This window comes from Zeus faber (assembly GCF_960531495.2).
Source record: "Zeus faber genome assembly, chromosome: 15".
NCBI classification, from domain to species: Eukaryota; Metazoa; Chordata; class Actinopteri; order Zeiformes; family Zeidae; genus Zeus; species Zeus faber.
In genome coordinates this window covers 29182781-29204168 of record NC_137194.1, presented here as the reverse complement: position 1 = coordinate 29204168, position 21388 = coordinate 29182781, and the positions used below count along the sequence as shown (strand labels likewise).

The following is a 21388-nucleotide window of genomic DNA, read 5'->3' as shown; positions in this document are numbered from 1 at the left end:
CATCAGCAGTAATGATACTATGATACATTTTATATCATCTTTCTTGTTTTTGTTTAATAATATAATGACAAAGTGGCTCATTTACAAATAGGGATGACCAGAAATGGGACGATCTCTCTTCGATGCCACAATTTAAAGAACATCCTTTGAATGTAAACATATATACAGTATGTCCAGAAGATCATTATACATTAATAGCATGACAAAACAAATACCCCAAATCAAATGTTTCAACGCAATAAGAAACTGTCAGTCTTGTAATTCCTAGTCCAATTTTGAAAATCATGACAGAGGATCGGAGTAATTTTTTGTAATTCAAATCCTCGTTGTATGCCGTTTTTTAAAATAAAGATTTATAAATAATAATAATAATAATAATAATAATAAATAAATAAATATAGCTGCAGGCAGCAATACAAAGGGTGCAGGGTAGTCGGCCCTTTGTTACAGTTCAGTGAACAAGGGTGCTTTGGCTCTCTGTTCCGTTGTGTTTTGTGGCTGCAGAAGTTCATTTGTTCTGGCCTGGTTAATTCTATGATCGGTGTTTGCGGCTGTGGGTGGGTTTCCTACGCCGTATCTAACAGCGGTTATCGTTCTGAAGTAGGGCTGCATCATTACGACCGAAATGGTAATCAGAATTATTTTAGTCAGTACTGTGATTATGATTATTTATCACAATTATAAATCCATTTTGGGGAACAGAATTATTTTATGGCAGCTTGTAAATCAACAGAAAACTGCCTTCACAATGATAATGTATTTTATAAACCTATAAATAAATAAAAGGTAAAATAAAGGTAAATAAAGGTCGACTTAAATTGTAGAGGATGTATAATGAAATAAATTGTGTGTAGCGGGGAACAATTTTTTCTTGTAATTGTTACACATGTTTGAGGCATCTGGAAGGGAACCCAAAAAATATGTAAAAATAATGAAAATATTTCTAAACACATACATAATAAATACATGTGGAATTCATAATATACAGATACATCTCATAAAATTAGATTATCATGAAAAAGTAAAATGTTTTTGTCACTCATTTCAGAAAGTGAAACCCATATATTATATAGATTCATTACACGTAGAGTGAAATATTTCAAGCCTTTATTTCTTGAAATGTTGATGATTGTAGCTATAGACAATGAAAACCCAAAATCAGTGTCTCAGAAAATTAGAATATTGTGAAAAAGTACAATATTGGAAAGTCATGGTGTCACACCCTATTCAGCTAATTAACTCAAAACACCTGCAAAGGTTTCCTGAGCCTTTAAATGGTCACTCAGTCTGGGTCAGTAGGCTACACAATCATGGGGAGACTGCTGACTTGACAGACGTCCAGAAGACAGTCATTGACGCTCTCCACAAGGAGGGTAAGCCACAAAAGGTCATTGCTAAAGAAGCTGGTTGTTCACAGAGTGCTGTATCCAAGCATATTCATAGAAAGTTGAGTGGAAGGAAAAAGTGTGGTAGGAAAAGGTGCACCAGCAAAAGGGGTAACCGCAGCCTTGAGAGGATCGTCAAGCAAAATCCATTCAAGAATGTGGGGGAGCTTCACAAGGAGTGGACTGAGGCTGGAGTCAGCGCATCAAGAGCCACTACGCACAGACGAATCCTAGGCACGGGCTACAAATGTCACGTTCCTCGTGTCAAGCCACTCCTGAACCAGAGACAACGTCAGAAGCGTCTTACCTGGGCTGTGGAGAAAAAGAACTGGACTGTTGCTCAGTGGTCCAAAGTCCTCTTCAGGTGAAAGTACATTTTGCATGTCATTTGGAAATCAAGGTCCTAGAGTCTGGAGGAAAAGTGGAGAGACACAGAATCCACATTGCTTGAAGTCCAGTGTGAAGTTTCCACAGTCAGTGATGATTTGGGCTGCCATGTCATCTGCTGGTGTTGGTCCACTGTGTTTTCTGACGTCCACAGTCAACACAGCCATCTACCAGGACATTTTAGAGCACTTCATGCTTCCTTCTGCTGACAAGCTTTATGTAGACGCTGATTTCATTTTCCAGTAGGACTTGGCACCTGCCCACACTGCCAAAGGTACCAAAAGCTGGTTCAAAGATCATGGTGTTACTGTGCTTGATTAGCCAGAAAACTCACCTGATCTGAACCCCATAGGGGTATTGTCAAGAGGAAGATGAGACACCAGACCCAACAATTTCAGATGACCTGAAGGCCGCTATCAAAGCAACCTGGGCTTCCATTACACCTGAGCAGTGCCACAGGCTGATCGCCTCCATGCCACGCCGCATTGATGCAGTAATTCGTGGCGCCTCCCCTTGCGGCTCCCTGCGCAATACCTTGTGTCGATTACGCACATTTTGGTATTTTTAGAGCTTATTGTGCGTAATCACCGGGTGTCATGACATTTCACCGCATATATGCATGACTGTATGTATAACTATGTGACAAATAATCTCTTGAACTTGAAAAGGAGGCCCAGCCAAGTATTGAGTGCATAGAAATGAACATAGTTTTCAGAAGCCTGACATTTATGTTCAAAATCTTTGATCTTATGTAATGTTCAAATTGTGAGACACTGAATTTGGGGTTTTCATTGCCTATAGCCGCAATAATCCAAATTTCAAGAAAAAAAGGCTTGAAATATTTCACTCTGTGTAATGAATCTATATAATATATGGGTTTCACTTTCTGAAATGAGTGACCAAAACATATGAAACTTTTTCATGATAATCTCATTTTATGAGACGCACATGAAAGTCTTAGGTCGGTCCCAAGTGTACGTGCGCCATCTTGGCGAGGACCCGGTTGTTGACCAATCACATGGACTGCAATGCTGTCATGTGACCTGAGCGTCGCGGGTGTTCCAGGTCGGTCACGTGACCATGTGTTGGCGAACACGCGCATTTGCAATGTTGGAACTGCACGAGGATGGACACGCAACGTTTTTGGTTTTTTTTCCCCCCCAACATGAAATAAAAAATTATAAAAAAAAATAGCGGAAGTAGTGACCAGGCAACTCTGGTCATTTAATGAGCATCAAAGTCGTTTTTTTATTATCATGATTTAACTCTTCTCCAAAATGGCAAACGCTGCGTGGTCAGAAAAAATGCTTGTTCTTCTCCGCGGCATGAACGGCTTCCATTTGCCAGGTGAGATATGAATGATGGTATTCGTTCAAAAGCATTTGGTTTAAAAAAAAACAAACCAAAAACATACACTCGTTGTTTGATACGCATGCGTGCCTATGCCGGGCAGGGTCGTGCCGCGCAAGGTGCCTTCGGTTCACGGTGGCCGGTCAGCAAGTCGGCTGGATCGCTCCTCGCGTCGCGTCCATTTTGGCAGCTCATCCACAGGTCTTCGAGCCGCGACACGGGGGCGCAATTTCGCTCCGCTCAAACCTCGGCTTGTACGCCTGCAGATCGGAGGCCGTCGACACCGTCCTGCGCACCCTGAGGGACACCGGCTCACTGAGTTGCTTGGAGGCATGGAGAGATGAGGCGAGTGTCGTTCTTGGAGTTACATGCACACATTTTGGACTGTACAGACCTCAGCGCTCCCTGTCTCTTTTACTTGCTTCCTTGACAGCTAGATGATTCTGGGTTTGAATCCAGGTTTGCATGGTCTTTGCATGTTCATGTGGGTTTCCTCCCACCCTAACAGACATGCATGTTAGGGTTACACACTCCTGCCAGTGCCTCTGACCAAAGCCGTTGGCTCTAGATCTTGAGTTGGTACCCTGGTTAACTTTGATTGCTAGGATGAGTGAAGGGCTCCATGGGCATCAGTAAAGTATCTTCTTCTTCCAGAAGTGTGACGTGATGGCAAGGTTTTGTGACGCTCCTTTGATGGGGGTGGAAAGGGCTGCCATGGGTAAGTTTGCAGAGTGCGCAGTGATTTACGAATCAACGTGCTGACATGGCGATACAAATTTGTTCGTGCCAATTGAGCAGGTCTTTTTGGCGTGAAGAAATACGGAGTGCACATCAACGGGTACAGTCGGAGCGACACCGGGGAGCTCTGGATGTGGCTGGCACGACGCTCCACCACCAAGCAAACATACCCTGGAAGACTGGACAACCTGGTGAGTTTGCAACTGTCATCCCATAAGCTGTAGTGACATTGGACAGTGTTTACAGGAAGCTTAGTCCAACTGGAAGCGCAAACTGTAAAGAACCTCACTGATTTAACACCATTATCGCTCCATTAAAACTTCTTGATAATTAATATATCTTCTGAATCTCTCAAGGCAGCTGGTTGTTTAGCTGCGGGCATGAGCGTCAAGGGAACGCTGGTGAAAGAATGCGAGGAGGAAGCCTGCATCCCTGCAGACATTGCCAAGCTAGCTCGCCCCGTGAGCACTGTGAGGTTGGTGCGATTGAGCCTGCCAAATGTGAACAGGGTTTTATCAAACAATGGGGATATAGTCAGAGAGGAGTTTCAATTTGTATAAACATATCAGATGCTTCAGTGGTAAGTTTAGCATTGGCAGCTCTGCATATCTCCTTTTTTTCCTTCTGGTGTTCATCGGAGGTCGTGAAGCACTCTGAACACCAAGTCACCATCTCAGTTGCTAGAAGTTACCAGAACATGTGTATGTGACCGTTTTTCCATACAACATGGGGTCTGGGTAGTGAGAATTGGCTCAGCAATCTGGAACCGATTCCAACTTGCCAGATATAGCAGAATCAGTAAGCCACCATGCTTGAGGATTCTTATTTCAAAACATGTAAATAAACAAAAACGCTTCTGTATATGGTTTGAGAGAGGAGATTAAAGATGTTTTCTTGGCTTCAACATTTGCCCCATTGGACTGAGTGGTACCACTGAGCGGTAAGGTTCTCAATAGCAAAGCCTTCAGTGAGGGAGTGCTATGAACAGTTAAACTATGGGAACCTAATGTATATTTGGCTTAGGTTGATAAGTGGCAAAACTATCCTTTTAAGGACAAACAGTGTATGTTTCTATCCTTCGATGTGATGTCAACAACATTTTCCATACCAACTAAGACATCATCTTATTCATGAATGAGTGAATTGGGAAATCTCTGGAGTTCTTGGAGACATGCAACTGCTTGGTACCGGACAAATTGCAGTGTGCTTAGTATCTTGCAAGCTAGTGAATTTAACTTTTTTTTTAAGCTACACCTATGAGGATGAAGAGGGTGTATGCCCAGAGAGTCAGTTTGTGTTTGACTTGGAGCTACCTCCTGAGTTCAAGCCCAGAATTGGAGATGGCGAGGTGCAAGAATTCTATCTCTTGCCAATAAATGAGGTTAGTCCTTTACTGTTTGTTTTGGGGTTTTTTTGGGGGGGGGGCATTAACAAATTAGTACTTGCAATAATTGGTTTGAAACATTTAGACACGGAATAATTATTGCAGTTTAGCCTCCTGAATCGGGTTTCTCAATTCCGATGAAATGCATTTCTGAATTGACTCTAGTTATGCTCTTTGTCGGATTTTTAGTTATGTTGTTTGAAAATTGTTGCTTTCTTTTTGTTCACTTTTAGGTGAAAGAGCTGCTGGTCAGTGAGGAGTTTAAACCAAACTGTGCCTTGGTAGTCTTGGACTTTCTTATCAGACACTCCTTCATAGAACCAGATACCGGTATGTTTCCACTCAGCAGTTCATCAAACATTTCCCCTCCCTTTTTTGTAAGAATTAAGATCCATTCTACAATTCTCATGATGCCTCCCCCCCACCCCCCAACAGAACCATTTTATCAGCAATTTGTGGAGGCTCTCCATCAGGCGGTATAGAATTGGAACTGTGGAAGATCTGGTGTCTTTATGTCAGAGAAAAAAATCTGAAAATAAATGAAGCTTTTAGTAGAAAATTGTTGCCTGTTCCAATTTATTTCCTGCAGAATCCATTTTTAAATAGGCAAAGACCAATCACTAAAAAATGTTTTGCCTATGAATATTTACAGAAGACAAGATAATCTTATTTACTTGAAATATGCTTTTTTTTTAGGTCTTTATTTTAATCATTGACCCTTTTTTATTTTGTCTGTTTCGGTTGAATTAAAGATATGTAACTAATGCAGAATTATATGGCAGTAGAATGTCACAAAAAAAACGTAACATAGCATTAGTACCGTTAAATAAAAGTGGAAAGGAAAAGTTGTAGACATCATTTGTGGAAATCTGTCGAATTCGCCAAGTATCAAATTTTCAATTCCATGCTTTTGACAGTCCACAAAGAGTTGTTTCATTATGGCTCACAGATGCCACCCTCAGGTCAACTAAAAACTAAAATTAATACACAAAAAAAGCACATATAAAAATCTGTTAGTCTCGATATCCAAGTATGCAATTGTAGCTTTTATCGTCAGAGGAAAATAAAAATTGAGTTATTTTTAAATAAATCAAGTCACTTTGTATCAAATGAGCTCTTTTAAAATTGCACCAAGGCTTCGTAAAGAGAAGAGCTGGCCCATGGGATAATAGGTCAGTCTGTCTGTCCATAGGGGGGAAACAAAGAAAGTGTAAAGACGCCTGGGGAATGACGGGACGGTAAATGAAAGAAGAGTACAGATAGACCCACCGCAAGCTGCGGCGGTCACTGAGGAAAGATGGCCGAGTCTGCGTCATCTTGGATGCAATTATGCCCATTAAGGCCATGGTTTTAGAGAACGGGCAGCTCTATTGAAAGGGTGCTCTGCAAGATTTACTTTAAGTGGAGTATATGTTTTTCAGGTTTTTTTTTTTTTAAGTCAACCTTCTCTCAGGTGAGGACCTAATTAAAAAAACTTAACTGCGTGATGGCTTTCGCTTGAAACAAGGTGCCATCCATCTCGGCCCTCAGCGTGTTCGTTTTTCGCGAAAACAAAAACAAACTCCCATCTCTTATTTCCTTTGGCCTGGTTGATTCACTTCGCCCGCCCCCCCCCCCCCCCCCCCCCCGATCCTAGTGTGACCCTCACACCATGCCCGCGTAGTTGGGAGGGTAGCCGGAGAACATATCCCCCCCCCACACCCGCGGATCCCAGGCTCTCTATAGCAGAAGGCAGCCACTCTTTTTGCCTCGTTTCTTGGCCTGCAGTGCCGCCCTGGTGGCCATCTCAAACACTTCTCTCACACCGTCCTTCGTCTTGGCTGAGCACTCCAGATAACCAAAGGCGTTGATACGGTTGGCCATGTCCCGTCCCTCCTCGGGCTTCACTGGTTCCTGTTTGAGCAGAGAGACGGATTCCATGACTCAGATTTGCCTTTTAGACTGCATTTAAACACAGTGAGAAGTTGCAGCAGATTGGTGGAGTTGTAGTCTCTCAATAGTAAAGCTATCAGTGAGGTTGTGCTATAAACCGAGTATAAATGACAGGAACCAACATTTTAAGGCCTGATTTGAAAAATAGATAACCTTTAATAAAATGTAACAAGCAACGGCATGGATCAAGTCTTCAGGAAGAGCTGTAACTTCACCTTCTGGGGGATCAGCAGCAATATTCAGTCAGCATGCTTTATACTCTTATCAATAGCTTACAGAACTATTTACGTCGCAAAATATTTAAAATCATTTCTTGTAAACTGTAGGGGGTTTCCGTTAAAAAAATTTTTGGTGCCGGTCCACGTGTCCTTGGAAATTTCAATATCCCGGACAAATAGGAGAAATACCGGTCAAATATTATCTGTTTATTAAGCTTAAAAACAATCAATAGGCAGGCTATAAAAATGAAATCATGAAGGCAAGTAGTCATAATATTTTTTATTGAATATTCACAATAAAATAAGTCCTGTCAGTTAACGGCATTTTAGAAGTAAATAAATATTACTTATGAAATCAAATAATTCCTGTTTGTGAACAATAAGTATGTGCAGCTGCTTTATTTAACATTTCACTTGAATACAATTCCAATTAAATCAAAAACAAAATAAATATGGCAAGTAGGTCTGAATAAATAATAAAGTTTGTGGTGTTCTCACCTACATATTTTACAACACAATGGATATTGTGCTTTGGGTCTAACTTAAATATCCCCCCCCCAAAAGAAAAAAAACATGCCCAACTATGGATGTATGTGGCCCTGTTGTCAACGATACATAATTTTTCTGCTATTCCTCCGAGTTTTTGAAGCTGCCACCCTGTGTCCACTCCAGGTGTACTGTATTTACAAGCGCAACCTGTGGGGCGGGGCTTATTTCTATATTGACAAACACGATTGGTTAGAGGTGAAAGGTCAGTTTTAGATTATTCAAACTGATTGGCTTTCTGTTGCAACTTGCAGAATGCGGAAATGAACAGATCTGCAGAATTTATCGAAATGATTGAGTCTTTTTTATTTTGACATTGGGGAAAAAAATATGGCAATAATTGTCGTTATTGTTTTATTGGCCAGCACTAATTCAGATTGTGCTGGGAGGGAATTATTTTCAATGACTGGAGAGATTTAAATATCTGACTTCAACAGATTTTCCCGATCAAAAACCAGCAATTACTGGATAATGGAAACACTGATCCCTAGAGCAATTTCTTGTGCAGAACAGCAAGGTAGGCAGTTTAATTTTCTATCTGAGCTAGAAATAATGCGACTAAGTGAAAAAGTGGTTCAAGCCATTCAAGCAAGTTCAAGAGATTATTTGTCACATACATACGGTCATACATACGTATATGCAGTGAAATGTCATGACACCCGGTGATTACGCACAATAAGCTCTAAAAATACTAAAATGTGCGTAATCAACACGCAGAGTTTGCAAAAGCACAGGCAAAGTTGTGATCCAAAAGTGGCAGTTTGTATCCCCGATACTAGTCTACCACTACTACTACAACAGAGACTACAAACAGATATACTACAACAGTAAAATGTAGGCGTTGTGTTGCCAATGTGACTCCATTGATGATTGGCTTAAAATAAAAAGGGGGGGGGGGGGGGGGGGGCTACTATTGGTTGAATGATCACTTGTTAGTAGTAGTAGTTAATGGATTGTTGTTCTGGGTTCTCGTATATACAGCTTATGAAAACACGATGCAATGTGTGTAAAATTACAATCCACAGGTTGCTATACAAGTTGTAGATTAAGTGGATTTAGGATTTTTCAACAATGTCATACTCAAACGGTGTGTGCCAACAGTAAATTTCAAACCATTGCAATGTGTACTAGAGTTCAGCCAACAAAAGATGTTTGAAAAATTCAACTAGTTTTTCAACCAAGTACATATTCATGTCTACCACTTGTTTTATCTGAAAGAGGTCATCCCTCATTTCCATTAACCATTAAAACAGGAAGTCCACTGCAGTATTTCATGAAAATAACCATAGATTCTGTAACTCTGTGACCTGGTCTGAACAAAAACACCTATGTTTTGAAGCCCTTATTAAAAAAAATATATATATATATTTCAGTGAGGGACAGCAGTACGAACCTGTTTCATCTTAGCCAACTCCCGACGTGTGTGCTCATCATTCCGTAGGTCCTTCTTGTTTCCCACGAGAATGATGGGGACGTTGGGGCAAAAGTGCTTGACCTCCGGGGTCCATTTCTCGGGGATGTTTTCTGTAGAAAACACGGGAGCACATTTTCAACATTTAGCCATCACATGAAAAAAATAAATAAACTGTTAAAATTCGATTTATACCTAAACTATCTGGGCTGTCGATGGAAAAGCACATTAGGATGACATCAGTGTCTGGATAGGAGAGAGGCCTTAGTCTGTCGTAGTCCTCCTGACCAGCCGTGTCCCAGAGAGCCAGTTCCACCTGTGGGATTAAAATCAGAATCGGGTTTTATTGGCCAAGTACACTTCCACATACAAGGAATTTGACTCATATACAGAACAGTTAAGAATGAAGATAATGAAATCTTTTTAAATAATAATTAAAAAGACAATAATAATAATCTTAAAAAAAAAAAAAGATAATGTCTCTGAGGTCCCCAAAACACATTTTTGAAGTTTTTTGCTGAAAATACCACTCAGATTAAGCATTCTAACATGCCTTTTAACCATTCTGTTCCAGGGTGGGCTGTTTCCGTGGGGTAGCACCCCCTTCCTGAGCCCACTTAGTTCTGCGAGCCAATGGGGTTTGAGCACAAGTTCCAGGTTCTGTGAGCCAATGGAGTTTGAGCTTTACTTCTGGCTTCCGTTGTATTCACCTTGTCAGTCCACCAAAATCTGTCTCTGAACAAATTTGAGGTGAGAAATAAGCAACCAAATTGCTGAATCTACACTCAAATTAGATCTACAAGGCCTCATTTAAAAGTTTGTTCCGTAAGGCCTTACTTTCGTCACACAAGGACACTGTTGCACTGCCGGCTGCACCGCACGGGACACCGAACATGGCTTTTTTGTTGAATTCACAAAACGTTGTAAAATAAAATAAATACATCGACAATAAAAACATACTCTTTTTATTGGTTTTGTTTCTGAGAAACACAGTGGATCATGTGCTGCAGCCTACAGTCTATCTACCGCATACTTTTTTTTGTTCTTTTTGAAGAAACATAGTAAAGTTATTTTTTTAAATATTTACATTTCCATCGCCTGCAGTTCACTGACAGTTGGTATTAATTGCTCTTTTTTTCCAAAAGATTTGTGCTGTTCTGTAAGCCAACAGAGCAGTTCCCAGTGGCACTTGTTATTCTCCAGCCATGGGTGGAGTTACTGAAATGGGCGGTGGTTATAATTATGCTGAAGCCCTTAATAAGGTAGATAAAGGCTGCAGATCTGAATGGGTTGTTTCACATCTTTTCTGAAATAGACAGCTCACAAAAAACTGACTGAGTTGTCCTATTTCACAATTTAGGTGTTAGTAGGCCCAAATGTATGCCCACAAGCACTGAAAAAGTGAGTATAATAATTCCAGAAAGAGTTCCATAATAGGACCCCTTTAAGGTTTTCTTTTGGTTGCATATTTGATTTTATTCATTAAAAAAACATGAATTTGCAATCATAGACACAACATTGGGGTACTGACAACCCAAGTTGAGCATCATAGCTTCCTTGTTAAATTACAATTTAGAATGTAAGGATAATCTATTCATTGGTGTAAAGTTGGTCTCTGCCTTTCCCTCAAACGGTAACACCAACATAATCATTTGTAAACGCGACTGGCTGAAAATAGGGGCCATGTGTTATACAGTTGTAAATGATATACAGTTCAATCATTGTAATCGTATACGAAGTTAATGTGGCTCTCCTGTATATGCTATATATACTTTTTAATGGCTATTCTACAAATCATTGGAGTGAATTTAAATTGAATCTGCTTCTTTCCCTAAATAACAAATAATTGTGCTGTTGGATTTTCCTGTAAGCCCAGTTAAGGTGTTTTGTCTGTAGCTATTTGGTAACTTGAAATGAGTTATAATGTGGTTGCAATATAAGTCATCAAATTCCTTCTCAACTGAATCATTTGACGGGACATGGTATCTGGTCTTTAATAAGTTGAGTTTTTCTTTATGAATGCGCTTCGCTTACGCAGTTGACTGGTGCGGTTGTTGAATGCGGTTATTCATACACACTGATCAGCCAAAACATTAAAACCACCTGCCTAATGTTGTGTAGGTCCCCCTTGTGCTACCAAAACAACTCTGACATGTTGAGGCATGGACTCCACAAGAGTGCTGAAATTGTAGGTACACTTTAAAAGACGCAAGAACAAAAGACGTAAGAACCATGTCCCAGAACATTGTCTGCAGGATACTCAATAAGAACTCTGCGGGGAAAGGAACACGAAAGTGACAGCGAGAGGAGTTGGCAGTGGTTTTGCTTTACATTAAAATGAAGAAATAGTGAAATTAAACCCAATGTCATTGATTGACAGTACCCATATTTCATGAAATTGTGACCGGGGCTGTTATTTACCTCAACTGCCAACTGGGTGCCGTGCTCCTCAAATTAAATAAATAAATAAACTGGCATTTTTTTGTTTCGGAGACACGGGAACAGCCAGGACGCACAGTAGGCCAGATATCGCTCTCACATTACGCAATCCACTGTCCTGATGCAAGGCAGAACGTTCCTTGATTTAAAATAAGTAGAAACTAACTAAAATAATAGATCTAATATAAAAAGACAGTAAAACCAGCACAGGAACCACACGGGATGCGCGGTGCGGTGCAGCACTGGAGAAAAAAACACACACACAGATTCAGCGTTGTTTGCCGTTTTGTATTTGAGTATGGGTTTAAATTTCAGGAGATACGGTATATTTAAACATGCTTCAAATGTTGCGGCTCTAGAAAGCTTGTTGACCCGGGAAAAGAAGGAGGTTGAATTACCCGGAAAGGGAGGTCTGTCCCCTGCCATGACCCAACAGCATTTGGACCAATCACGACAAGGGGAGCTCTCAGAACGAAAAAGACGAAAGATAAAAGTTTGCCTCAGGGGCTTGTGCAGGGAACACAGCAAAAACCCAGATCACCGCGTCAATTTGTTCTTATCTTGTTCTGAACACGTCTTTTTGGTCAAAAACTTCTAATTCCTGAAGTGTACCTCCACCTTTAAGGTGTCCTGTGATGTCTGGCAACAAGAAGCTAGCAGCAGATCCTTTAAAGGGGACCTATTATGCTATTTTCCACTCTCTATATTATTGTTCTGAGACTCCACTAGACTGGTTTTGCATGATTCATAGTTAAAAAAAATACATTATTTATCTTATATTGGCCCTTTATGCAGCCCCTAAATTCAGCCTCTGCTGAAACGAGCCATTTTACTGTAATGTTCATGTTACTATCTATTTCAGGCCCCACTTCCTAAAAGCCCATTTTCTTCTGATTGGCCAACTTCTGGAAGCGTGCGGAGAAGCATACCCTCTGTAAACATTCACTGATTTCACCTTATCTGTCCACCAGAATAGGTTTCTAAACAAATTTGAGGTGGGAAATAAGCAATCCAGTTGCTGAATCTTCACTCATATTAGATCTACAAGGCCAAATTTAAAAGTTTGTTCAACTAGTGTAGAGGCTGGAGCAGCGCGGGATACGGCTTGGCTTGGGGCTTTTTAGTTTAATTTAATTATGGAAACGTCACAAAATCAAAAACCTCAAGTGGACATACACTCAGCAAATACTTACATTTACCTCGTCTGCAGTTTGGCCACGGACGAATGGTATTAATTCCTCTTCCTTTTAAAAGACTTGTGCAGGTCAGTTATACTTTGTTTTGACTTTCATTGCTGTTCTCCAGCAATGAAACGGTGCAGTGTCTTCTGCTGGACACCGCCTCGGGGATCTCGAACGTAGGGATTTTTTTAATATGTAAACATCAGAAAAAAATATAAATAAAATAAAATAAATACATCTACAATAAAAACACTATTTTCAAATTACTTTTGTTTGGAGAAACGCACAACAGATCTGATGCAGCAGATTACCATAAAAGGAAATCTGTGACAATCTGACGTCGGCTCAGTTTTTTCTACTTTGCAAAGTAGAAAAAACAGCCGAGCCTTCAGAGCGGTTGGAAGCCTCAGCGTTTGGTTCACAGTGATTATTTTGTCATTAATTTACCTCATAATTTGACACTTTGGCCATGTATAATATGAACATCCAACATATAACATGTAACTACATACATACATACATACATACATACATACATACATACATACATACATACATACAGAAAATAAGGAAAAGCATAATAGGACCCCTTTAAGTCCTATAAGTTCTGAAGTGGGGCCCCCATGGATCGGGCTTGTTGTTCCAGCACATTCCACAGATGCACCATCTGATGGAGACCTGGGGAATTTGGAGGCCAAGTCAACACCTTGAACTCTTTATCATGTTCCTCAAACCATTCCTGAACAATTTTTGGAGTGTGGCAGGGCACATTATCCTGCTGAAAGAGGCCACTGCCACCGGGGAATACCGTTGCCATGAAGGGGTGTATTTGGTCTGCAACAATGTTTAGGTAGGTGGTATGTGTCAAAGTAACATCTACAAGAATGGCAGGACCCAAAGTTTCCCAGCAGAACATTGCCTACTGCCACTGCCGGCTTGCCTTCTTCTCATAGTGCATCCTGGGGCCATCTCTTCTCCAGGTAAACGATGCACACGTATCCGGCCATCCACATGATTTAAAAGAAAACATGATTCATTAGACCAGGCCACCTTCTACCATTAGTCCATGGTCCAGTTCTGACACATTGCAGGCGATTTCGGCAGTGGACATGGATCAGCATGGGCACTCTGACCGGTCTGCAGCTATGAAGCCCCATTCGCAGCAAGCTGGGATGCACTGTGTATTTTGACACCTTTCATCATAGCCAACATTAACTTTTTCAGCAATTTGTGCTACAGTAGCTCTTCTGTGGGATCGGACCAGACAGGGCTAGCCTTCACTCCCCACGCACATCAATGAGCCTTGGACGCCCATGACCCTGTCACGGGTTCACCAGTTGTCCTTCCTTGGACCACTTTTGGTAGGTACTAGATCTGCCGTTTTGGAGATGCTCTGACCCAGTTGTCTAGCCATCACAATTTGACCCTTGTCAAAATCACCCAGATCCTTATGTTTGCCCATTTTTTCTGCTTTCCAACACATCAACTTCAAGAACTGATTGTTCACTTGCTGCCTAATATACCCCACCCCTTGACAGGTGCCATTGTAAAAAGAAGATCAATGTTTTTCACTTCACCTGTCAGTGATTTTAATGTTGCAGCTGATCGTGTATTTACATTACACTCACAATGTGGTTATATGCATCTCTGACAACCTCTGACTGTGGTTTTAGGGTACGGTTTTACAATAGGTGTTTTCACATCTCAGGAACTATTTCATAGTTATAAGAACTTCTGCTCCGAATTCAGGGCAGGGACTTATCGGCACAAGAGTGCACAGTGATTGGTCCAGACATAAGTCCACTGTCACCTCGCCTCCGGCGTACTGAGGACAGTCCGGTCTATTTGAGCCGCATCGCTCGGTAGGGACCAGCCCACATATACTCTGTGACAATAAAAAAAAAAATCTAATAACAATAAAAATTGTATTTTTATTGTAGATGTATTTATTTAATTTATCTTATTTTCCAATGTTAATTTAATGAAACAAAAAAAATCCCTTTGGTGTCCCAATGCAAGCCCTTACCTTACGAAAGTCAGAGCAAACTTTTAAATTACATCTTCTGATCTAATCTAATCTTACTTCTCGCCTCAAATTTGTTCAGAAACAGATTTATACTAAATACAACAAGGAACACGAACTTGTGCTGCAACCCCATTGGCTTATGTTATTGCAGCGTCATGTCAGCGTTCCTACTAGCGGTGAGAATGCAACCAGAAAAAAAGCCCTTGAAGGTATTTAGTTCTCTTTAGTTCTCCTCCACAGTTCCTAGTTCCCTTCAGGAGTCCCCAGAACTGTTGGGTCTGAAAATAGCCAAAGTTATTGCCAGGTTTGGATGGAGTATGGAGATGTAGTATATTTTTGGGGCTTCCAAGTGAAATTCCACCACTACGCAACATATGTGAAGTGAACAGAGTGGGGATTCAATGGTATATTGATTTGTATCGCACCATTTGGGACAGGACTGTTGCTTGGTTGGACCTGCCCATTAACAGAATTTCCTTGTGGTCGTTGTTGAGTTTTGTTTTCATGCAGCTGTATATTCAATAAAAGGTTAAACGATAGGACCCCATCACATTAGCCGATCTCATCAGTATGCCGAATGCTAATGAAAATCCAAGGTTTGTACAAGTCCCTCTTTCAAAAATGTCCTGCTTGGGGAAATAATGGCTTCCATGTCAACTATAGCCATGATGGGCAGAGAGTGGTGGAATCAGATGAAGGGAGGTTTGTGCAATGTCACACCCCAAGGAATGCTGAGAGCTTCTGTGAGTTACTTCTATGGACAACCAGTCCTATATATGTTTAAAACTGCCTGCTCAGTTTTTAATTAGGTTGGTTCCAATATTACATTTGACCAGTCAAACAATTGAAACAAAGTCAATCCCAAAACAATTGAAACAAATGAATCCCTTAAAAAACAAACAACTTCAAAAGCATGTTCAATCTTCCGTCATTAGACTGATGCAGAGGAGAGTATTTTGTACTTTTCAAAAGTTTACAAGTAAACTAGCTTACCTGCTTACAGTCCACTTCGATATCCGCTACATAATTTTCAAACACTGTTGGCACGTACACCTCGGGGAACTGATCCTTGCTGAAGACTATGAGGAGGCAGGTCTTTCCACAAGCACCATCTCCAACTATCACTAGCTTCTTACGAATTGCAGCCATCTGAAAGGAAATGGTACATGTAAAAAAAGTGTAAGAAAAAGGTTTACAGATTCATAGGATTGCCCCTTGTGGTAGTCGGGTTGAAGACCTATATAGAAACAAAGCTTGGAGGTGTAACCCCAAGATTACTGCCGTTCTTCTTTTCAACATTGGTGTACATCAAGACAGTCAGTAGTTTGAACTGAAGGTTTCAGAGATTCTAACTTGCTTTGGGGACAAAAAGTTGATCTGGACATCTGAAATATGGTTGTTTCAAATGGACATTAAAATAAGACCTTATTAATCCCAGAGGGAAACTTCCCATACTCTGCATGATTTGTTCCTGGTGTGAGATTTTACATACCATTCGTCCTGTATTCAAACTGAAAGTAGACCAAGGATGAATTAAAGGACTTCAGAAAGGTAAACAAGTTCCGTAAATACACATCATTCGATTGATTCATTTTCAACCAGTAGAGCTCATGTTCAGCATTCAAAAGTTCTACAACACTGATGTGGTTTTACTTCGAGGAAGTAAAACTCAGTGTTATCAGTATACCTGTGGTTAATCACTAGTATATAAAGTCTATGGAAGTGAGTTTATATTTCGAGGACAACCCCATAAATAAATCCACGTTGTATCTCAACCTTTGACTGAATTGGGGTCTGAAGGCATGGGGCTAACATTTGAATGACATATCTTGTAAGGCTGCAAATATTTCTCTATAATCCCATTCAAATTTGTATGCTTTATTATTTTTAATATTCAAATATATTCAAATTTTTAATGCTCAAATTTAGTAGGGGGTGCGTGTTGTCCACAGTTCCGCAGCTCCGATCAAAGCGATCTTTCTCCAAACAAAGCAAATACTAACTCTAGACGTATTTAATTTACTTTAATTTAATGCCCCGTGGCCCAGCACGGTCCGCAAGTTGGTGGCTGGGAACCTCTGCACTAGAATACATTCTGTCTGTGATGGTCGGGTTTATTTCCCACTTTCATCGCTCTCCTGTGTACACACAGTGAAACACCAGGGGAGAGGGAGACCCACCGGTGCGCCTCCGCTGACACAGACTTCGCACAGCGGGAATATTTCTCTCTGTTTGTTCACTGTGCAACAAACTGGATTAACTTATATTGAACTTAATTTCTCATCACATGTGAATTGATTCGCTAACATTAGCCAAAACACTTATAATCAATTATTTATCAAAAAATAAATAAATAAATACACAATGTAACGGCAAATTGAATTTTCAGCATTCAAATAATGTCAATTTTTAAAATATTCTAATTCTATTCTAATTTCATTCCTGCAGCCTTTATATCTTCAGGGTTAAGGCCTTGCCCGCTTTACACGCTGCATGTACTGGGAATGCATAGAATGAAATAGGGCAAATGCGGTCTCTCCATTCCAGAAGTGCAGGATTTATTATTTAGAAATAAAGTATTTACACAAAACATCCAGTTTTTACTAAATTAAGTCCCATAGCAACGAGGAGACCTGCGTGACATGGCACGGGACAGTGGGGACGCAAAGGTTTTTTTTAGGAACAGGACAGTCCCTTAACTCAGTTTTGTTTAAAAATGTTGTTTCATACATGTAGGACACAAATGAAAATAAATAGATCTAAAATAAAAAGACACGCACAGGAGTTGGGAGCCGGTGTTGCGCGCGCACACTGCTGTCTAGGTTTACATTTTTCATTTTCCATATACAAATAAGAAACTAGGGAAAAAAAATAAATCCCCCTCTGAGATTATATCATATATTGCAACATTATAATCACATGGTTTGCATATAGAGCGAGGAAGTGAGATCTGATCACAAGTGGTTATTCGACAGCTCTGAGCGGAGAGGGCGAGAGCCTCTGCCCCCGGTTTCGCTAACTCTCTCCATCTCCGCTCCAGTTTCAGAACACGGTAACAGCACTTACACTGTTTCAATGCTCGGATAAAAAAATAAATAATAATAGTGTGTCATCAATGTCAATCGCGCTTGATGGAATCAATCGCCCATTGACAATTTACTACTAAATTTGGCCAAGCCTAGCGCACACACATAACTGCTATACTTGAGGAGCACAAATGTAAAAACGGAGAACAGACAGAGTTTTGTGGTACTCCAACATGCGCAAGAATGTATCTTCCTGCAAGAGGCCAAATATATTGCAATATTTTGACACCAAAACAAACATGGATTCCATAAAGGTCGCTACAGTGATCGTGCAAACTTGCAGTGCTGACAATATACACTAATTAGACCCTCAAGAGAAGTATTTAAGAACTCCACACTCGGCCGCTTGCTGCTCTCTTCGGCTTCACCATCGTGCAAGCGCACGATTTCAATGGCTGTTGAAAATTGCCATTGTGATTTGAGGCTGACACACAAAGGATTTTGGAAATGCTAGCCCAGATAAAATCAAACATGTTTGACTGAATCGTGACCTAGCCGATTGAAAATGTATAGATAGCGATTTGAGTCGTTCACTCACATACATATCGATGACAGCTATGATTCTACAGCGCGACTAACTCTGAATACCCAGATCCCAAATCATTGCCAAATCAGCCTTGAAAAATCACATGATGTGACCCTAGCTTAACAAATTGTTGCAGTGCATTGCACTGCTGCCTCACAGCAAGAAGGTCCTGGGTTTTATTCGCACCTGTGGCGCTGTTGGCACCGTGCTCCAGCAGGTTATCTCCCGATTAGGGTCCTTTCTGTGTGGAGTTTGCATGTTCTCCCTGTGCTCACATAGGGTTTCCTCCTTGTAACATCAGTAAGGACCCCCTCCAAAAACATGCAGAACGTCGTCTGACCAGCGATGGACCTAGCAGGTAACTGGTCCCTGGGCGTATCGCTGTATGCTGCCCACTGCTCCTGGCTGCCCCCCAGAACAAGGACAAGCCAGGATGGGTCAAAAGCAGAGACCTAATTTTTACCGGCCGTAAGTGTGTGTCGCTATAAGTACATGTATTGTGGTGTATGTGACAAATCAAGATTCTTCTATTAGCTCACAATTAACGATTTCCAAATTTCAATAGAATGCAGCATTGGGCTAGCTATGCAAATCAGCCCACTGCATTGGCAAGATTTAGGCTAGCTGTGCATGGTAGGAATTGGTGCATGGACAAGGCGCTGTTATTATATACATATATCAAATATATGTGTTATTCAAGCTTGCTGTCTGTAAGCATTGGTCGGCAAGTGTGACCTATACTATCCTTCTGAAGATAGTCCTGAGTTGGGCATACACCGTGGTAAAGCCACTGCAGGTAGGCATTATGTTGATGTAGGCTATGTAACACACAATGCAGATATTTTCTTTTTTTTATTATTATTATCATCACAAAATGGCGCCTGTAATGTTATAAGAAAATCTGTTTATCCAATGAAATTTTGTACTTTGTATTAGAAGTGGCAGCAAGTTAACTTTTTTCAAATGAAGAGAGTAAAGAATGTTTTACTTTGGAACGTGTATTAGTACCCGCCCTCGTGTACCATATATACTGAATAAAACTGTGTCCCAAACGAAGTCTTTTTACAAAGAAACTACAAGAAAGCTTATTTTGACAACGGGTGCGTCTTACCAATCCATCCGCCCTCTCATCGGTACGGAAATCAGAAGGTGTGAATATTTATATTCATAATATGAATCATACTGTATATTCATAACATGAACAGACGTTGTCTGTCGAGTTCCCTTTCCGTCCTGCTCAACGTTAGCTTCGTAGTTTGTCGGCTCAGCGGGGCCTCATATCAGGTCAAAATAAACGAGAAAAATCTTTAGTCATCATTTATTCGCGTCGTTTAGCCGGGACCCTATTCGTGGCGGGTAAACCGGAGGAGTTGTGCGTTAAGAGAACGTTTATACCGTTATTTTCCGTACCGTTTCTCGTTTGAGTCCTCGCCCTCCTTTTCTTTTCCTGCCCGACCCTTCAAACCCCGCCCCCGTCGATGCCACGGCGATAACGTCCCGCCCCGTGGCGTCGAATTGGAGCCAATGGCAGACCGTTAAATTGTGAGTGACGGTCCGTTGAGCAAATCGACCGAAAACCAAACTGGCCTATCCGAAGCACGTTTTCGTACAGAAACCGGAAGTAAATAGGGTCTTCGTCGTTTTGCGTCCCAATTTGGAGATCACTGTTATTTTAAAAATACCCGGCCCTGAAGGGTCAGCGTGGAAAAAAGTCAAATCTGCATTGTTCCTGTTTTCCACAAATAGAATAATACTTTCACAAATCAGAAACTGCGATATAAATGCGATATGGGCTTCATATTATAATTTAGTCCAGGTTTGACAGCTGTAGGTACAGTCGTTTTTGAAATATACCTGGTTTTATGTGACCAGTATGGAAGCAATACAGTAACATCCACATTGTTCCTGTTTTCACGAATAGAATAATACTTTCACAAATCAGAAACTGTGTTAGAAATGCAATATTGATATATCATATTATGATCTAGTCCGGTTTGACAGCTAGAAGTTTACATCTACATTTACATTTAGTCATTTAGCAGACGCTTTTATCCAAAGCGACTTACAAGGGGGAATAACATTCAAGCTACATTGCGACAGAGATTAGTGTAACAACAACATTTGTGTAACAATAAATACTGCAAGGTATAAGAAGTACAGTAGTTTGACTCCTATAAGTACAGATCTAGACATGGTTTTAGGTCTGCGTTTAGAAAAAAGAGGCCAAAATAATTTGAGGAATTTGAATGCGCCATGAAAACAGGCGGTGTGCATCAGCTGTTCACGTCAGCATTAAGTTGAATAGGGAACCTAACTTCAGCGTTGTGTCGTTGAGTGTGTAGCCGAGCAAAATGTGAAGAGTAGATTCGGTCGAAGTTAGGCATGTTTTTAAATAAACACCCATGCAAAGGGAATTTTGTACACAAGTTAACGATGTGTGCAGTCATGTTGCCATGACATCAAGTCTATTATCTTGAACCTGAAGAAATGCAGCATTAGGATAGAAGAAGGAAGTCCCGAAAAAAGTATTTTCGTTTGTTTTCATATCAATTTATCGATACATTGACAGACCTTTTACTTTTAAGTAAAATTTCAAATACCCTGACACTAAATTAGTCTGGTTAAAGGGAAAGTACCACAATGCCATTTCTACTTAAGTGTAAAAGTACTTGTTATGAAATGTACTTAAATAAATTATTGGATAAAAGGATAAAATGAGTGCTAGGGAATATTGTGTATTGGAATATTGATTTTAAAGTTACCTCATGTGACAAGACAT

The 21388-nt window shown here is 40.6% G+C and overlaps 2 protein-coding genes across 3 annotated transcripts; one reads left to right on the top strand and one right to left on the bottom strand.

Moving 5' to 3' along the window:
- Positions 1-2940: 2940 nt before the first annotated feature.
- Positions 2941-5783, top strand: tpk2 (thiamin pyrophosphokinase 2). The gene is made up of 8 exons (XM_080015356.1): positions 2941-3119; positions 3226-3467; positions 3777-3840; positions 3921-4051; positions 4217-4335; positions 5109-5241; positions 5478-5574; positions 5680-5783. Exons 1-8 carry the CDS (start codon positions 3050-3052, stop codon positions 5724-5726), a joined length of 903 nt encoding a protein of 300 aa, XP_079871482.1. The 5' UTR covers positions 2941-3049; the 3' UTR covers positions 5727-5783.
- A 1109-nt stretch (positions 5784-6892) lies between these two features.
- rhoaa (ras homolog gene family, member Aa) lies at positions 6893-20076 on the bottom strand. 2 transcript variants are annotated; one of them, XM_080014796.1, is made up of 5 exons: positions 20005-20047; positions 15991-16146; positions 9547-9667; positions 9334-9464; positions 6893-7137 (listed from the first exon to the last, which is right to left on the bottom strand). In XM_080014796.1, exons 2-5 carry the CDS (start codon positions 16144-16146, stop codon positions 6964-6966), a joined length of 582 nt encoding a protein of 193 aa, XP_079870922.1. In that variant the 5' UTR covers positions 20005-20047; the 3' UTR covers positions 6893-6963. The 2 variants fall into 2 exon arrangements, with proteins under 2 accessions (XP_079870922.1, XP_079870921.1); XM_080014795.1 differs by having other exon boundaries at positions 6895-7137; positions 20020-20076.
- Between the last annotated feature and the right edge of the window lie 1312 nt (positions 20077-21388).